Here is a 13564-nt window from a genome sequence, read left to right as displayed (position 1 = left end):
AGGGGGTGCGGGTTCGATCCCTTGTCGGGGAGCTAAGATCCCCCATGCCTCGTGGCCAAAAAAATCGAAACCTAAAACAGAAGCGATATTGTAACAAATTAAATAAAGACTTTAAAAATGGTCCACATCAAAAAAAAATCTTAAAAAACAACAAAAAAGGAAGACCAGCGCCCCCCCCCCCCCACCGCCCATCATTCTTGATGCTAAGGCTCCTTATGTAACTCGCCATCAGAGCCAAAATATAAACTCTGCCAGAAACGCCCACTCTGCATGTGCCCACGGCCTCCCTCTTCTAGGACAGCTGCCTGGGCGAGCGGATGCCAGCCAGCCTGAGAGTCCTCCCCGTCTGCCCGGGGTTAGCAGCACGGGAGACTCAGCCTGGGGCGGGGGTGGGTGCCTGGGGGTGAGGTGGCCTGGGAGGAAGGGCCCCGCAGCTCATTCCCCAGGGGGAGGGGGCCCCGGTTGGCTCACAACTCCAAGCACGGGAGGTGACAGGGCAGATGAACTTCATCTCCTCTTCCTAAGTAACAGGCTTATTACTCTTTTGATAAATTCCATCTTTCACCTCCTCTATCCTTCTTCCAGCATCACCCAGACCCCCAGGGGTTGTACCCAACACACGCAGACATTGGTGGGCAGAGGGGCATTTCCCTGGGGTCTGCACCCTGCGTCTTTGGCATCCTATTCCACAGGGGCTGCCCCTTTGCCCTTCACACTGACCACGCGCAGTCCCAGTTCCCTGCCAGGAACGACCCCATCCACGGGGAAGGGGAGGGGCTCTTAAGTGTGGCTCCTCAGTGGCTAGTGGCAACCCCACGCCCACGAGGGCTTGTCTCCTGTGAGCTGCCTGTTTATGTTACAACCATTCCTGAGTTATTTGGTTGTTTTATTAACACCGGTCAGGACCCCTCACTGGACCTCACCAAAGCCAGTCTGTCTCCTGGGGCTGCTGTGTGTATGGGGGGCCCGGAGGCCTTAAGGGCCGGAGCAATCAACTCTTGTCCTGCTGGCGCTCAGAACTGTAACAGGGTCAACTCGCTGGAAGCATTTTCTGCAATCAGCTCCCCGTTCCTCCAGGGCTGCTTTGAGATGCACTCCCAGCTTAGAGGATTCGGGACTTTGCCCTTTTGCTGCTTTACGATGGCAGATCCCCCAAACATGGGTTCTGACCTGCTCTGTCCCCCAGCCCTGGGGTCACCATCCTTTCCAGGCCACTCGCCTGTCCAGACTAACTCAGGACTCCTCTGAGTTACAAGCAGTTCTCCACCCGGGGACAACTCAATCCCGTGTAACCAGGTTGGAGGAGGAGGAAAGACAAAGTGGATCCCGGGAGCAGCTAGCCAGAAACACAGCCCCTGGCATCAGTGGTCGTGAGCAAGGACCGAGCTGCTGCTGCCGCGGCCCCGGAAGAGACCACCCTGGGGGAGCCAAGATGAGGGCATGAGGCAGCTTTTGGAGATGCCACCTGGGCGAAGGCTCTCATAGGTGCCACGGGTGACAAGCTGGCGGCGAGCAGGCCTGAGGTTTCCCCCGATGGCCACGGACACCAATGACCCGTCCCTAGCAGGCTGCGGCCTGGGGGTGGGACAAGCTGACAGGATCACAGCAAATCAGAGGACGGGCCATGTGACCGGCAACCTGCCGTTTTTAAAATATAACATTTATTGCTTAGATGGTTTGATACAGAACAGCTTTTCTTCTCATTTTGAATTTGGAAGTACTGTACAACTGAATACAAAGAGGAGCGAAAAGTACCAAAACCAAATTTGTGATTCTGTTCATGTGGCATAAACCAGTTCTGTACATAACATGTAGCAGCAGTTTTTAAGTTCCCTTTAGAAAAATATGAATTCTACACATTTATTACTGTTTCCTGTTTAATGCATGGGCTGAAATCATTAGGATCAACTTCCTTCTGGAGGAAAGAGAGGAACAGAGGGTGGAAAGAACGGCGAAACTTCCTGAAACCGGCATCCGACTGTCACATAGCTTCCCCAGGGCTGGTGGAAAAAACAGCCCTTTGGGTTTTTTTTGTTTTGTTTTCACAGCCGGGAGTTTCATGTAGTGATTGAATCTCAGCATCGTGTCCATAAATCAAAGAGAAAAACAAAAGAGAGAAACTTGCACCTCAAAAAACTTTTCAGAAGATCCATATATATATATTTTTTTGTAAAAGCCCTGAGAGAAGGAGAAAGAGAATCAAACAAATGTATAGAAACAAATTAGCTGGACATGCAAACTAAGCTATGATTCACCCAGAGTTTAAACAAATCACAAATTTCACAGTTTAATATTGGGGGAGGGGACAGAACATCCAACAAATGATACATCTCTCAGCCTCACTAGTAAAATGTGGCAAGACCTTATCGACTACGAGGGTGCAGACAAGGCTAAATAAAGCTTTCAGTCGATGGCGACCACTGCGAGCGGTGGCCCCGGCTGGGCTGTGGCCTGGTGCCCGCTCCGTCTCGCCCCAGCGCAGAGTTAAGTCGTGGCCGCTCCCCACAACGTTCCGAATTTTAGTGTGGAGAGCTGCGAAGAAAAACAAAACACAAGCAACCCCAAGTAATAGCAACAACAAAAATAACAACAATCGTCATAAGAAATTAAGGGATGCATGAACTGGTTTTAACTAAGCACACCACGCTTGGTAGGAAGTGATACTGGGTGGGGGAATCATTGGTTCTGATTCGTGCTCACGTAGAGTGAAGAAAACCTTTTGAAACTGGTTCACACATCCCGAATACAGTTAAAAGTCATATATACCTCAACCTTTTTCCTTTCACATGCAAAGAGATCACTTTTTCATCATGTCAAGAACACACATAGCTTCCTTTGAAGCCCGGGTGGTTGGCTTTTGGCCACCAGGAGTTGGTGAGGAAGTGGGAGGAAGGGGGTCCTTGTGGTGGACGCAGGTGTAAGGACGGAGGAGCCCTGGGGGCCAGAAAGGGCGGGGGTCCCGGGAGGGTGGCACGGGAGGCCTGAGGCACTGAGGCTGGGGCGTCCCGGGCGTCTGGCGGGAGGACAGGATGCTGAACGCAGCCCAACTACAGTAGGATCTGTTTCTTTTCACTGCTGGCAGCTACAGTAAGGGGGTCTATTGCCTGCAAACGATGCTCACGCAAGAAAATCCCGCCTCTGCGCACCCAGGGGTTCGGGCGATTCAGAAACTAGACACAACATGTTTATCTTCGAGCACCAACCCCAAATCACAGGAAGGTAAACATACACCTATTTTTCCTCTTCAATCTCGCATGTGCAGTTTTATTACCAGTAGTAGTATTTCATCGCTCCGCGAAGAACAGGAGCACAGGCAGGTGAGGCCTGGGCTGGGCTTGGCAGGAAGACCGCGAGGGACAGGTCCTGCTGCCTGGCTTTCCCGGAAGCCCAGGCACGCACCTTGCCTCCTCTCCCCTCCCCGGCTGCCCCTCGGCCCCGCGGGCGGGAGGACCACACGGCCCCTGCTGGGTTCTGCAGTCACGGAAGAAAGGCTTGTCTAAGTACAGTAGAAGAGCCACCGCCCGGAGAGCCAAGGACAGCTGCGGGCAGACGCTCACGCGGGGACCTGGGGGCAACCCAGGTCTCCCAGGACAAATATTGCCCATTTGTTTCTGCTGACTGCAGAAACCAGCAAACTGATGAACTACAAATAATAATAATAATAATAATAATATTATTAATACATACACCGAAAAGGGGGGGGGGGAAATCAGATACATGACACCTATGCATGTTTTCCATCAGTTCAGTTGCCAGGGGAACTCTTCTCTGTCTTGAAACTTGAACAGTAATGGCATATCTAATGCTGAGAGAGTGGAAACATGTACGAGGTCGAAGCTAGAATCTTTCCTGGTTTTGGCTTGAACCAAACTGGAAACCTTCATCAACCACATCCTGCAATATATCGAGGACCAAATTACAGCTCCACTATGTAGCAAACAGAAAAAAAAAAAAAAAAAAAAGTCTAGTTGAGAAATGAGCATCTTATCCACATTTCCTCTGGGAATTTACATGAAATTCACATCACTTTCTTCCAGTTATTGGCCATGGGTATCCAAGGGCATGTTTTTTTTTTTTTTTTCCCCTTCTGTTTCCAGCTCACAGAACAAATGTTACTATCACAGAATTGCAAAAACAAGTTAACACACACCAAAACAGAAGGTAAAGTTAATGCTTAAATGAAAAGGTCCTCTCCAAATAATTCATTAAAATATTTGTTTTGTTTTTTAAGAAGTCATTTCGGGAAAACACAACACCCAAGACGACACCAAAGGGCTGGTAAGTAGTTAAGGCACTCGAGTCGCACGTGCTGCATCTCCGCATGGGTCTGTAAGGCTATGGCACTGAGCGAGGCGCCTGCCTCTCTCCCTACCCCCCCTCCCCCTCCCTCCCCCACCCCGAGAGCTGAAGGGCACTGAGGAAACCTCGGGAAATATAGACTCAGGACATTTTGCTCTGCTGGCTTTCGTCTGTGTGCTGGGGGGCAGGCTGGGCTGTCATTCCAGGCCCAGGAGCGAGGCGCTGTCGGCAGCGGCCAGGAGGGGGTGGGCGGGCCTCCTGCCAGGCAGCTCCAGCAGGTCCTGCACGAGGGCCGCCGGGCTCTCCCGCTCAGGGTCACCCGGGGATGCCTGCTCCTTGGGGCTGCCCGTGGCAGCGGCCCTGGGAGCACTCCTGCTGGCCTCAGCCTGGCCGGCACCCGCCGTCCGGCCCGTCGCCCTCTCCTCCCTGCGGCCGGTGTCCTTGGGGGCCAGGCTCTCCTTCCGGCTGCGGGTGACGGCCACGTGGTTGCTGGCGAGCAGGGCCGAGTCGGCCTCACTCTCTGACACGGGGTTGGTGCCGCTGTGGGTGGATTCGCTCTCGCTGTCCTCCTCGCCTCGTTCCTCCTTGTCGCTGTCCTTTCCGTGCTGCTTGGGGTGCCGGGCTTTCTGGTGGACCCGCTGGTGGCGAACCAGGCTGTGCTTCAAGGTGAAGGTTCGCTCGCAGGTCTGGCATTTGTACGGCCTCTCTCCTGGGGGATGGAGAGAGATTCACGGCTGTCAGCAAGGCCACCGGCACCCACCTCCCTGCTCCGCATGATAGCAAGCCAAGGCCCTAGGGGGACGGCGGCTGGGCCGGGCCGGGCCTCCCTCCCGCTCACAGGAAACCTTATCTGTCTGAACTGGCAAAATGGGGAGGGAGGAGAGTGGAGGCCCACACAGCCCTGTCTCCTCGTCCTTCAGCCCAGGGTTTGCACACCTGATCCAGGAACCAGAGTCCCAGAAGCGGAACCTCAGGGACAATAAGACCGGCCTGAAAGAACCCAGCAGTGGCGTCCTTCCCAGGGTCGGGTACCATCGCCAGGGACCCTGTAGGGCGGCACCTCCCAAGTCGAAGCTGCAGGTATGCTGTGTTCTGACTCAGAGCAGCTGGGGCTTCCCCTCTCGCCTGCAAACACGGAGCTGAGAGCAGCTGAGGGCACCACCTGCCAGTGCCCCGAGAATCTCTCTCTGCTGGGAGCCAAGCTCTGGTGCCCTCAAGTCCCAGCACAGGGCCGTGGGTGTGTGTGTGGGGCAGGTGTGCACCTTGGCCGCTGGGAGGAGAGGGAAGCTGAAACCAAGACACAGAGGAGCTTTTCTGTTTGGTGGGGGAAGAATCGCTTGTATCTTCTGGCTTCATGAGGACATCCATGGGGCCTTTCTACCAAAAGAACAGCTGCTGCTTTGGAGTTTGCAGCCTCAAGCCCAGAGGCGGTGGATTCCAGGAGGAGCAAGGACATGCCCAGGCAGCAGCCAGATGACCGCTCCACTCAGCCCCATCAGCCCCGCTGCTGCAGAGCCAAGAACAGACAAGGTTCTCGCTGCACAGCCGACCTAACACCTGTTGGCTGACGACGAATCCCGGGTGCCTCCCCACACAGGCCTCGGGCCGCGAGCCCCACGGAGCCCCACCGCACCGCCTGCTCTGCCGGCCACACCCACATTCTTCTAGATGCTTCTACCAGGCAGGGCAGCCATCATCCCCATTCTAGAGACAGGACTACAGAGGCTCAGAAGCCTAAGAGGCCGATCAAAACGTGCTGGCAAACACCACTCCGCCGTCCACTGCACCTGTGCCCTCCTAGTGCTAAGAGTGGGACACACCCTCAGAATTCCTAGCCCACCCGGGCTCTCTCCCTGCTCGGCAAGAAAGCCCTGCTGCCCACGGCGGCTGGAGGACGGGATCCTGGCTGGCTCGCCGGCCCCCCCCGCCCCGCAACCTCTGCCAGCAGCCCTCCCTCCGCCCCCGCCCCCCTCACCTGTGTGTGACCTCATGTGCCGGGTCAGGTCCTGCAGGGACCAGAACCTCTTGCTGCACACACTGCACACCTTCTTCCTCTTGTCCGCCTTGCTGGCCACACTCCTGGGGGAGTCTGTCTTTGGCTTCTTGTCGTCCTCACTCTTCTCCGAGGGCTTCTTCTCGGCCAGGCCCTCCCCATCCCCATCCGAGGGGCCCTCGGCCTCCTCGCTCTGCTTCTCTGCAGGGGCTTCAGTCACGGCCTCCGCCTGGGCGGGGGACTCAGTGGCCGGGGGCTCGGCGGGCCTCTGTGGCAGCTCGAGGGCAGTGGGCAGTGGCGCTTCAGGCTCCTGGGGGGCTGCGCTCCTGTCCCCGGGCTCCTCGCGGCCGTGGGCCTTGCGGTGGCGGTTGAGGGTCCCGAGGAACTTGAAGCTCTTGCCGCAGACGTGGCAGGCATGGCGGGCGTGCCTGTGGTCCTGCGCAGCCGGGTCCCTGCCGCCGCCCGCGCCGGCCTCACCCTCGGCCAGCTTGAAGCCCATCAGCTTGCTGGCGAGGTTGAGGTCTAGGCTCTTGTTGCTGATCGTGTCCTCCGCGGGGCTGTCTGCGTCCTCATCCCATTCCCCCTCCGCGCGCTCCTCCTCGGGCTCCGCATCCTCCTCGGCGCCCCTCTCCTCCCCAGCCAAGGGCGTGGCTGCCGCTGGCTCCGCCTCCTCTGCCGCCGACTCGTCCGGGACCGGGCTGGGCTCGGCTGCTCCTTCTGGTGTCGGCAGCTCCCTCTCCCGGGAGGTGAGGTCCAGCACTTCGCCGCCCGCAGATGCCTCAGGGTCCGACTGGCTGTCTGCAGAGCAAGCACGGGGCAGGCTGAGACCCGGGCCACCAGACACGCCCCTTCCGAGGGCTCGCTCGTTACCCACCCCCTGGGGGCCTGTCTCCCAACCCCCGCCAAGACTTCTCTCACACAAATTCCCCTCACCCCTTATGTCCCTCAAGGGCTAAGACAAATCTGGGGTTAATTTTTAAAAGGCAGAAGGAGCAGCCGCACACGGGTGCACACAGGCTGGGGTCACAGGGTAGCTGCGCCTGCAGCTCCCGGCCTCCCTTCCCCGCCGCCCCCATGCCGAGCCAGCCCCCTCCACGGGCACACACAGGGATGCTCGGGGCCCCCAGGGGCAGCCAGACAGAGCGACGGCGAGAGAGGACAGCTGGCACATTCCAGAGACTCGCAGCACAAGGGAGGTTGAGGAAGCTGAGCCGTAGAAGTTATTTTCCAGTGCAAAGAGGTTGTGTACACATGCAGCCTACACAGGCCCGCCCCCCAAACACGGTATCTGGGAGCACCTCACAGGAAGTGGCCCAAAGCGAGTATTCTGTGTATGTGGTACACATGCTCCCGCCTGACGGCGGGTTTCCAGTAGAGGTCCCAGGCAACAGGAGACGCATGCACACCTGTATGCACACCTGCAGGCCGCCCTGGCAGCTGTCAGGACCCCATGTAGGGAGCGGAAACATTTCCTGTCTCTCAAGTGGTTCCTACCTGTCCAGTCTCCACAGCAAAACCAGATGTGGACAGGCCACCAGTTTCTATCAGCCTTCTTAAGGGCTGGCCTGGTGGTAACAGTATCGACACCAAAGAGATGACGGTATTTATCAAAAGCACCATCTCCTCTCTATTCTGGTTGGACAAAGTCTTAGCCAATATTTTATTATGTGCTCTGATAGTGAATCTAAAGCTTGCTGAGCCCGACTATTAACTACAGATGCAACGACCAATGGACTACTGTGGCATCAGGCTGATAAAATTCGTTATTTCATGGCACATATGTGACATGCACCTCCCTCATCATACCAGGTCTCCGATCACAAGTTCACACATCTAACCTGAAGTCTCACCTGATGAGAGCAGACCACCGCCACACCGACCCAGGCCCATGGCTCTGAGTCACAGGCTCCACGACTCGCCACCAACGCAGCCCTGGGCTGGGGGCGAAGGAGCTGCACCAACCCTGCCACGGTCATACTGCCTGGGGCTCTCGGCTCACCTACAGCAGTCTATGCGGCTCTCCCACTTTACTTCTCTTCACTGGTTTTATTCTGACTACTTTTTGGCAACCACTGTTTGAATATCTTAAAAGGTTTCAGGAGGAAACAAGTAATTGTGGGATGAATATAAAATTTCTGAAAGAAATTTTGACAATTTAAATGATTTCTGACAATCATCCAAAAGATGAAAGAAGATGACCCCTGAGACATGCACACCAACATCAAGGCCATATTCCAGGGGAAAAACCAGCTGCTCATTTTCTTGAATCACGCAAATGGAGAGCACCTATTAAATGGCTTTTGGTATAAACTCCACAATAAAAAAAAATACAGAATGCTTGGTCTCCTATTTGTTGGTTCCGTGGGTAGTTACATTAAAGACAAAAAAAAGACAAAACAAAAACAAAAACAAAAAAAACGGCGAGGGGAGGGTTGATCTCTGGTTACTCCCTATTTGTCCCAGTATACTCTAGGCTGTTTCACTTAATTATTAATTTTTTTCCACCAAAGAGCATGGATTATTTAAAATTTCAACTGTAGTAGGATATATTTAAGATGATAAACTTTCGGGGGAAAATTCACAGTGAATTCTGAAATCAAACCCAAGTAAAAATACTACGATAATACACTAAGATCAGATCGTTCTGACTCCTGGGCCCTCCCTAAGTGTGGATAATGGAGAGCTCACCCTAAAGGCAACGGGAGGCCAACTCCTTCCTCCGAGGAGTGGAGAGGGCTTGTTGCGTTCTACGCAACGTCCACTAGGGGGCGTGTTTTAGCAGGGCAGCCGGTGCCCTTCAAGTTCCCAGCAGCACCAAGGGCTCTTCTCAGCAATTCTTGGGAACAACGCACTTAGCCCCCCTCTGTCTCGTGAACACCCGCCTTACAGCGCCAGGTCCTATCTTGACCTTGTCCTCCGCAGCAGCTCACCCTTCCGAGTGCAGGTGGCGGAGCTGATGACTTTTGTAAGCAATGCGGCTTTAAAAATGTGTTGATTTGGGGACTTCCCTGGCGGTCCAGTGGTTAGGACTCTGCGCTTCCACTGCAGGGGGCCTGGGTTCAATCCCTGGTCGGGGAACTAAGATCCCGCAAGCTGTGAGGAGCAGCCAAAAAAAGAAAAGAAAAGAAAAAGGGGAGGGGAGAGCGGGGGAAGAAAACTGTGTTGATTTTCTGTCTCTGTCAGCCAGTCCCTCATTCGTGATGCTAATCTAAGAAAACTGCTAGAGGAAGCAGACAGAATCTGAAGGCACTAGTAGATAAGAAGCCCAAAGCTCCTCCGATGCGATGCGCAGTGAACAATTAAGTATCTACTGCTTCCTAGAAATTTCGCGTCACCCAACTGAGGTGACAATGTACTGACCTCAACGCCTACCTGGCTGGGCAGGGGCACAGCCTCCACTTTATCTAGACCAGCACTCCCCGTGGTGCAGTCCATGCCCGTACGTGGCCTTCTGGGCCAGCAAGGGCGCCACCACTGAGGGACAGTCTTCAAGTGTCCACGCTGGGGAATTAATTCCCTGGCGGTCCAGTGGTTGGGACTCGGCGCTTTGACTGCTGTGGGCCCGGGTTCAATCCCTGGTTGGGGAAGTAAGATCCCAAAAGCCGTGCGGCGAGGCCAAAAAAAAAAACAAAAAACAAGTCCACGTTTACACTGATTCGAAAAGTCACATGCAGGTGCCCACAAATAGGAAGGCTCCTACAGACATCTGAGGAAGAACCAGGAGCATCCCCTGAGGGCAAAGTGGGCCAGGGTACCTCTGCCCACAAGAAAGTGAATCAAAGTTTCAGCCTAGCTTTGAACTATCAATATGTCCCTTTCAGCTAAAACTGCCCCCATCGGAGCATCTTCAGCATGCCTTTGGGGGAAAATCTAGGGCGCATTTTTGTGAGACCTTATGTGATCGAAAAAGTCAGACCTACGTTGCAAAACATGTCCTGGGATTTTAAGAAAATGCAACCTAGGCACATAAACCTAGAAATCCCTCAAGAACTGCCTTGGTCATTTCCTGCCTTTGTGTTTTTACAGTCTTTCTCCAAAGCCTCACTTTTAACTTCATGGGAGGGAGCCGGAAAGGAAACCTTCACTCCCTCCATCATGCTCACCTGGTTTAAAAAAACCTACCCTTGAAATCACTGAAATCCACCTCCCTGACCCTCCGTCTCCCCATCTTACCTCTCAGCCCTCTTTCTCACCACGGATTGTGACCACAATTAAACCAAACCTATATTTTTCTCTTTGCTGGTTTCACGTTACAACTCTCACTGAACTTTCTTTTTCCAGAGGCTTTGTCCCTTAAAGGAAACCTACACAACCTCCGGGCAGGGTCAGGGCAAGGAGGGCACTGATGGGACTTGGAAAAACAAAACTCACAACTGCAATTTAAAAGATAAATTCACCCACCACGAAGATGTGGGCTGCACCGAAGCTAAGATATAAGTTCCGATTGGCTTTGCGCCTGCAGGAGCCCTGGTTTTGGAGTTCCTTGATCATACATATCAAGATGCTGAACCCAAAGAATGTCACACTTTAAGACTTGCCTGCCAGCGTGGGAACCAAGGGCTCCCCGCGGCCACCCCAACTATCAGCTGCTCCCCCTCTGGGGCCGTGACGGGCGTGACGGGCGTGAGAAGATGGGCTGGGGCAGCCCGCACTCAAACCCTGAGAGGGGTCATCCCAGCGAAGGTGTGCTCTGCCAGCCTCGCTGCCCGTTTCCTGGGGTTGAACAGCAGATCACCCAGCAGCCTCGGGCTCGAGGGCACCCAAGTCACGGCAAGATTCCGTGGGGCCTGTACGTCTCTCTACTCGAAGATCCCGGCGAGTCACGTGGACCTGGACGCCGGAGGGGGCGTGGCAAACTGGCCTACACTTCTATACCCTGAGAGGGTCTGGGTACACCACAACCGAGGGCCTGGCCGTTCAAGGGCTTGTTTCACTGGGCTCTGTGGGAGGCGTGGGGAAAGAGCAGAGGGCTCTGCACCAGCTCCTCTTCCTGGAGAGGCTGCCCGCTCACTGCACCCCTCTCTGCCCCGTAACTGGGACAAGGACAAGGGGGCCGGGGCTGAAGCCCGACCCTCCAGTCCACACTCACTCAGACAACACAGCCCCCAACCCACCCAAGTCCGAGGGGGAGAAGCCCGGACACAGTCACAACTCTAGAAAAGCACATTTGGGGGGAACCTCCTCGGATTCAGAAAAGGGGGAAATGTCAAGCTTTCCAGATTTGCCAGACTGAACCCACACCTGCAATAGTTATTCAGCACTGGCCAACCAGCCCTGTGTCTGAGTAAAACCCGCAGCAGCCCATTTTGTTTTATTTGTTTTGGGGGGTGAGGGACACAAAACCCCAGCAGCTGGAGATAATGGAGTATACTGAAGAGAGGACACGAGTAAATACAGAAGCGGTAAGGAAAGAAAAGGTGGCAGGAGATGCACGGGGCAGCTGTTAATTGCTCTATAGGGGCCGGAGGAAGGAAGCACATATCAGCACATGAGAAGAATACCCGGATTCGGGTCAAGCAGAGATGTGATTAAAGAAAGGACATGCAGAGTGCTTTTTCAAACAAGACAAAGTTTTTTTTTTTACTGGGAAAAGAGTTATTTAAAAGAAAAACACCCCACCCAGCCCGGCCCCTCCCTGCTGAGGGTGGAGCGTCACTAGTTCCTGCAACACCCTGGCAGCGACTGGACCCATCCCTGGCTCTGCAGGATGCGGCAGACGCTGGGGTTTGAGAAAACAACACCCGAGTAGTTTCACATCCCTTTCAGACGTGTTCCTATGCAGAGCTGGACTGTGCACCCTCCTGCACAGCCCAGCTCCACAGGGCAAAGGGCAGGAACAGGCATCTGGGGTGGGAGGGGTGGGGAACAGATCTTCTCTAGCAGCTCAGAGAAGCAGCCTGGGGGCGCTACCGTGGCCCCCATACCCGTCCTGCTGCTGGGATGCCAGCAGGAGGCCTCAGGGTCCTGCAGAGAAGGGGAGGCCGCCAGCTGCAGCGCAGAGGCCGGGCGCGGCTAACGGGCTCCTGCGGCGCCCTCCTCTCCATCACTTGGAGGCACTACCTGTGCTATCATGGGCTCCAACATCACTCTGTTTTGACTGGGGGATAAGCCCGTTTCTTCTCAGGGAACAGGCGGTAACTCCGTGTTTGCGCAACTGGTGGCGTTCACAGTTAGATTTGGTGGAAAAGAAGGCGCCGCATTTTTGACAAGGGAAGGGTTTCTGACCTGAAGCGGGAAAAAAAATACATGTTTATCTGGCTTTCTACTGCAACGAAAAGAGAAAAATCGCTTTCCATTCATTCTCCTGGGATCATTGACATTTGTCCACCCCCCCCCACCGAACCCCTTTCTTTTAAGAAAATAAACAAAATACATTAAAAAAAAAAAAAAACAAAACACTGAGAACAGCAGCAACTCAAATGATCACCTTCCCGTATCCTGAGTGGGATGAAAGATTTGTCTTCAAAATACTAAAGGTTAACGATGAAACCAAGATACATATCTGCAGTAAAACGGTATCACAACTACAAATCTTACATAATAACCACGACAACAAAGGTGGGTGAAGGGGTCTGAGCACAGCACATCACCTGTGTCCACCACAGAGAGAAGACGCCTGTGACAGTCTCCAGCCTGGCAAGCACCACAGACGTGGGGAATCGAAGGGGATGAAGGGCAACGCCCGGGGCCTCCTGGAGGAATCCTGAACCCTCTGGACGTCTCTGGGGTCCGGCCCTCCCACCTGGACTGCAAGTGCTGAGTTCTGACTTCCCGGGATGCCTCCTGTCTGACCTCTGCCCAAGGTCACCGTGGTCCTAGCTGGCAAGACAGGGGAGGTCGGCTTGGTGCACGAGGGTTCTCTGTCCCCCTTGCTCTAAGCTCTTGCTGGTGGTGCATCAGTGACCAAGGTCCCGAGTCTGATCAGAGCCGCGTGCTCCACTCAGCAGCCCGCGTGTGAAGCTGAGTCACTGAGCGGCCCCTAACCCCACCAGCCCCACAAGTAGGCCAGCTGCCTGTCCCTCCCCGGCCATTATCTGCTTCGACCGGCCTACTCTCCCCTTCTTCCATTTCGATTCCTTTTGCAGGCTCCTCAGCACCTGGTCCCGTGTCTGCATGGACGGATGAGGGGGCGAAGCCAGGGCAGACCACGAGGACAAAGAGAAGGAAAGAGGAGGGACCAGGGAAGGGAGTGGGCGGGCACCAGGACAGAGGAGGTGTGGTTATCAGCTACCGCATCACTGGATTCTTCTGTTTTCCCCCCAAGTGCCACAT

The 13564-nt window shown here is 54.6% G+C and overlaps 1 protein-coding gene across 20 annotated transcripts in view; it reads right to left on the bottom strand.

The window, feature by feature from the left end:
* Positions 1 to 1627: 1627 nt before the first annotated feature.
* RREB1 (ras responsive element binding protein 1) overlaps positions 1628 to 13564 on the bottom strand; it is a 181369-nt gene continuing 169432 nt past the window's right edge. For 16 of the 20 annotated variants that reach the window (XM_030760275.2, XM_022586605.3, XM_089918254.1 and 13 more), the window contains 3 exons: positions 12353 to 12517; positions 6275 to 7090; positions 1628 to 5008 (listed from right to left, as the gene is read on the bottom strand). In XM_030760275.2, coding sequence (XP_030616135.2) covers positions 4497 to 5008; positions 6275 to 7090; positions 12353 to 12517 — 1493 coding nt within the window. In that variant the 3' untranslated portion in view covers positions 1628 to 4496. The remainder of the gene's footprint in view (positions 5009 to 6274; positions 7091 to 12352; positions 12518 to 13564) is intronic. The other 4 variants (XM_089918260.1, XM_089918259.1, XM_089918267.1 and 1 more) reach the window with 2 other exon arrangements.

Source organism: Delphinapterus leucas, chromosome 10, assembly GCF_059928025.1.
Source record: "Delphinapterus leucas isolate spDelLeu-1000000601 "Yukka" chromosome 10, BTC_Dleu_Yukka2, whole genome shotgun sequence".
NCBI lineage: Eukaryota > Metazoa > Chordata > Mammalia > Artiodactyla > Monodontidae > Delphinapterus > Delphinapterus leucas.
This window is presented reverse-complemented; position numbering and strand designations above follow the sequence as displayed.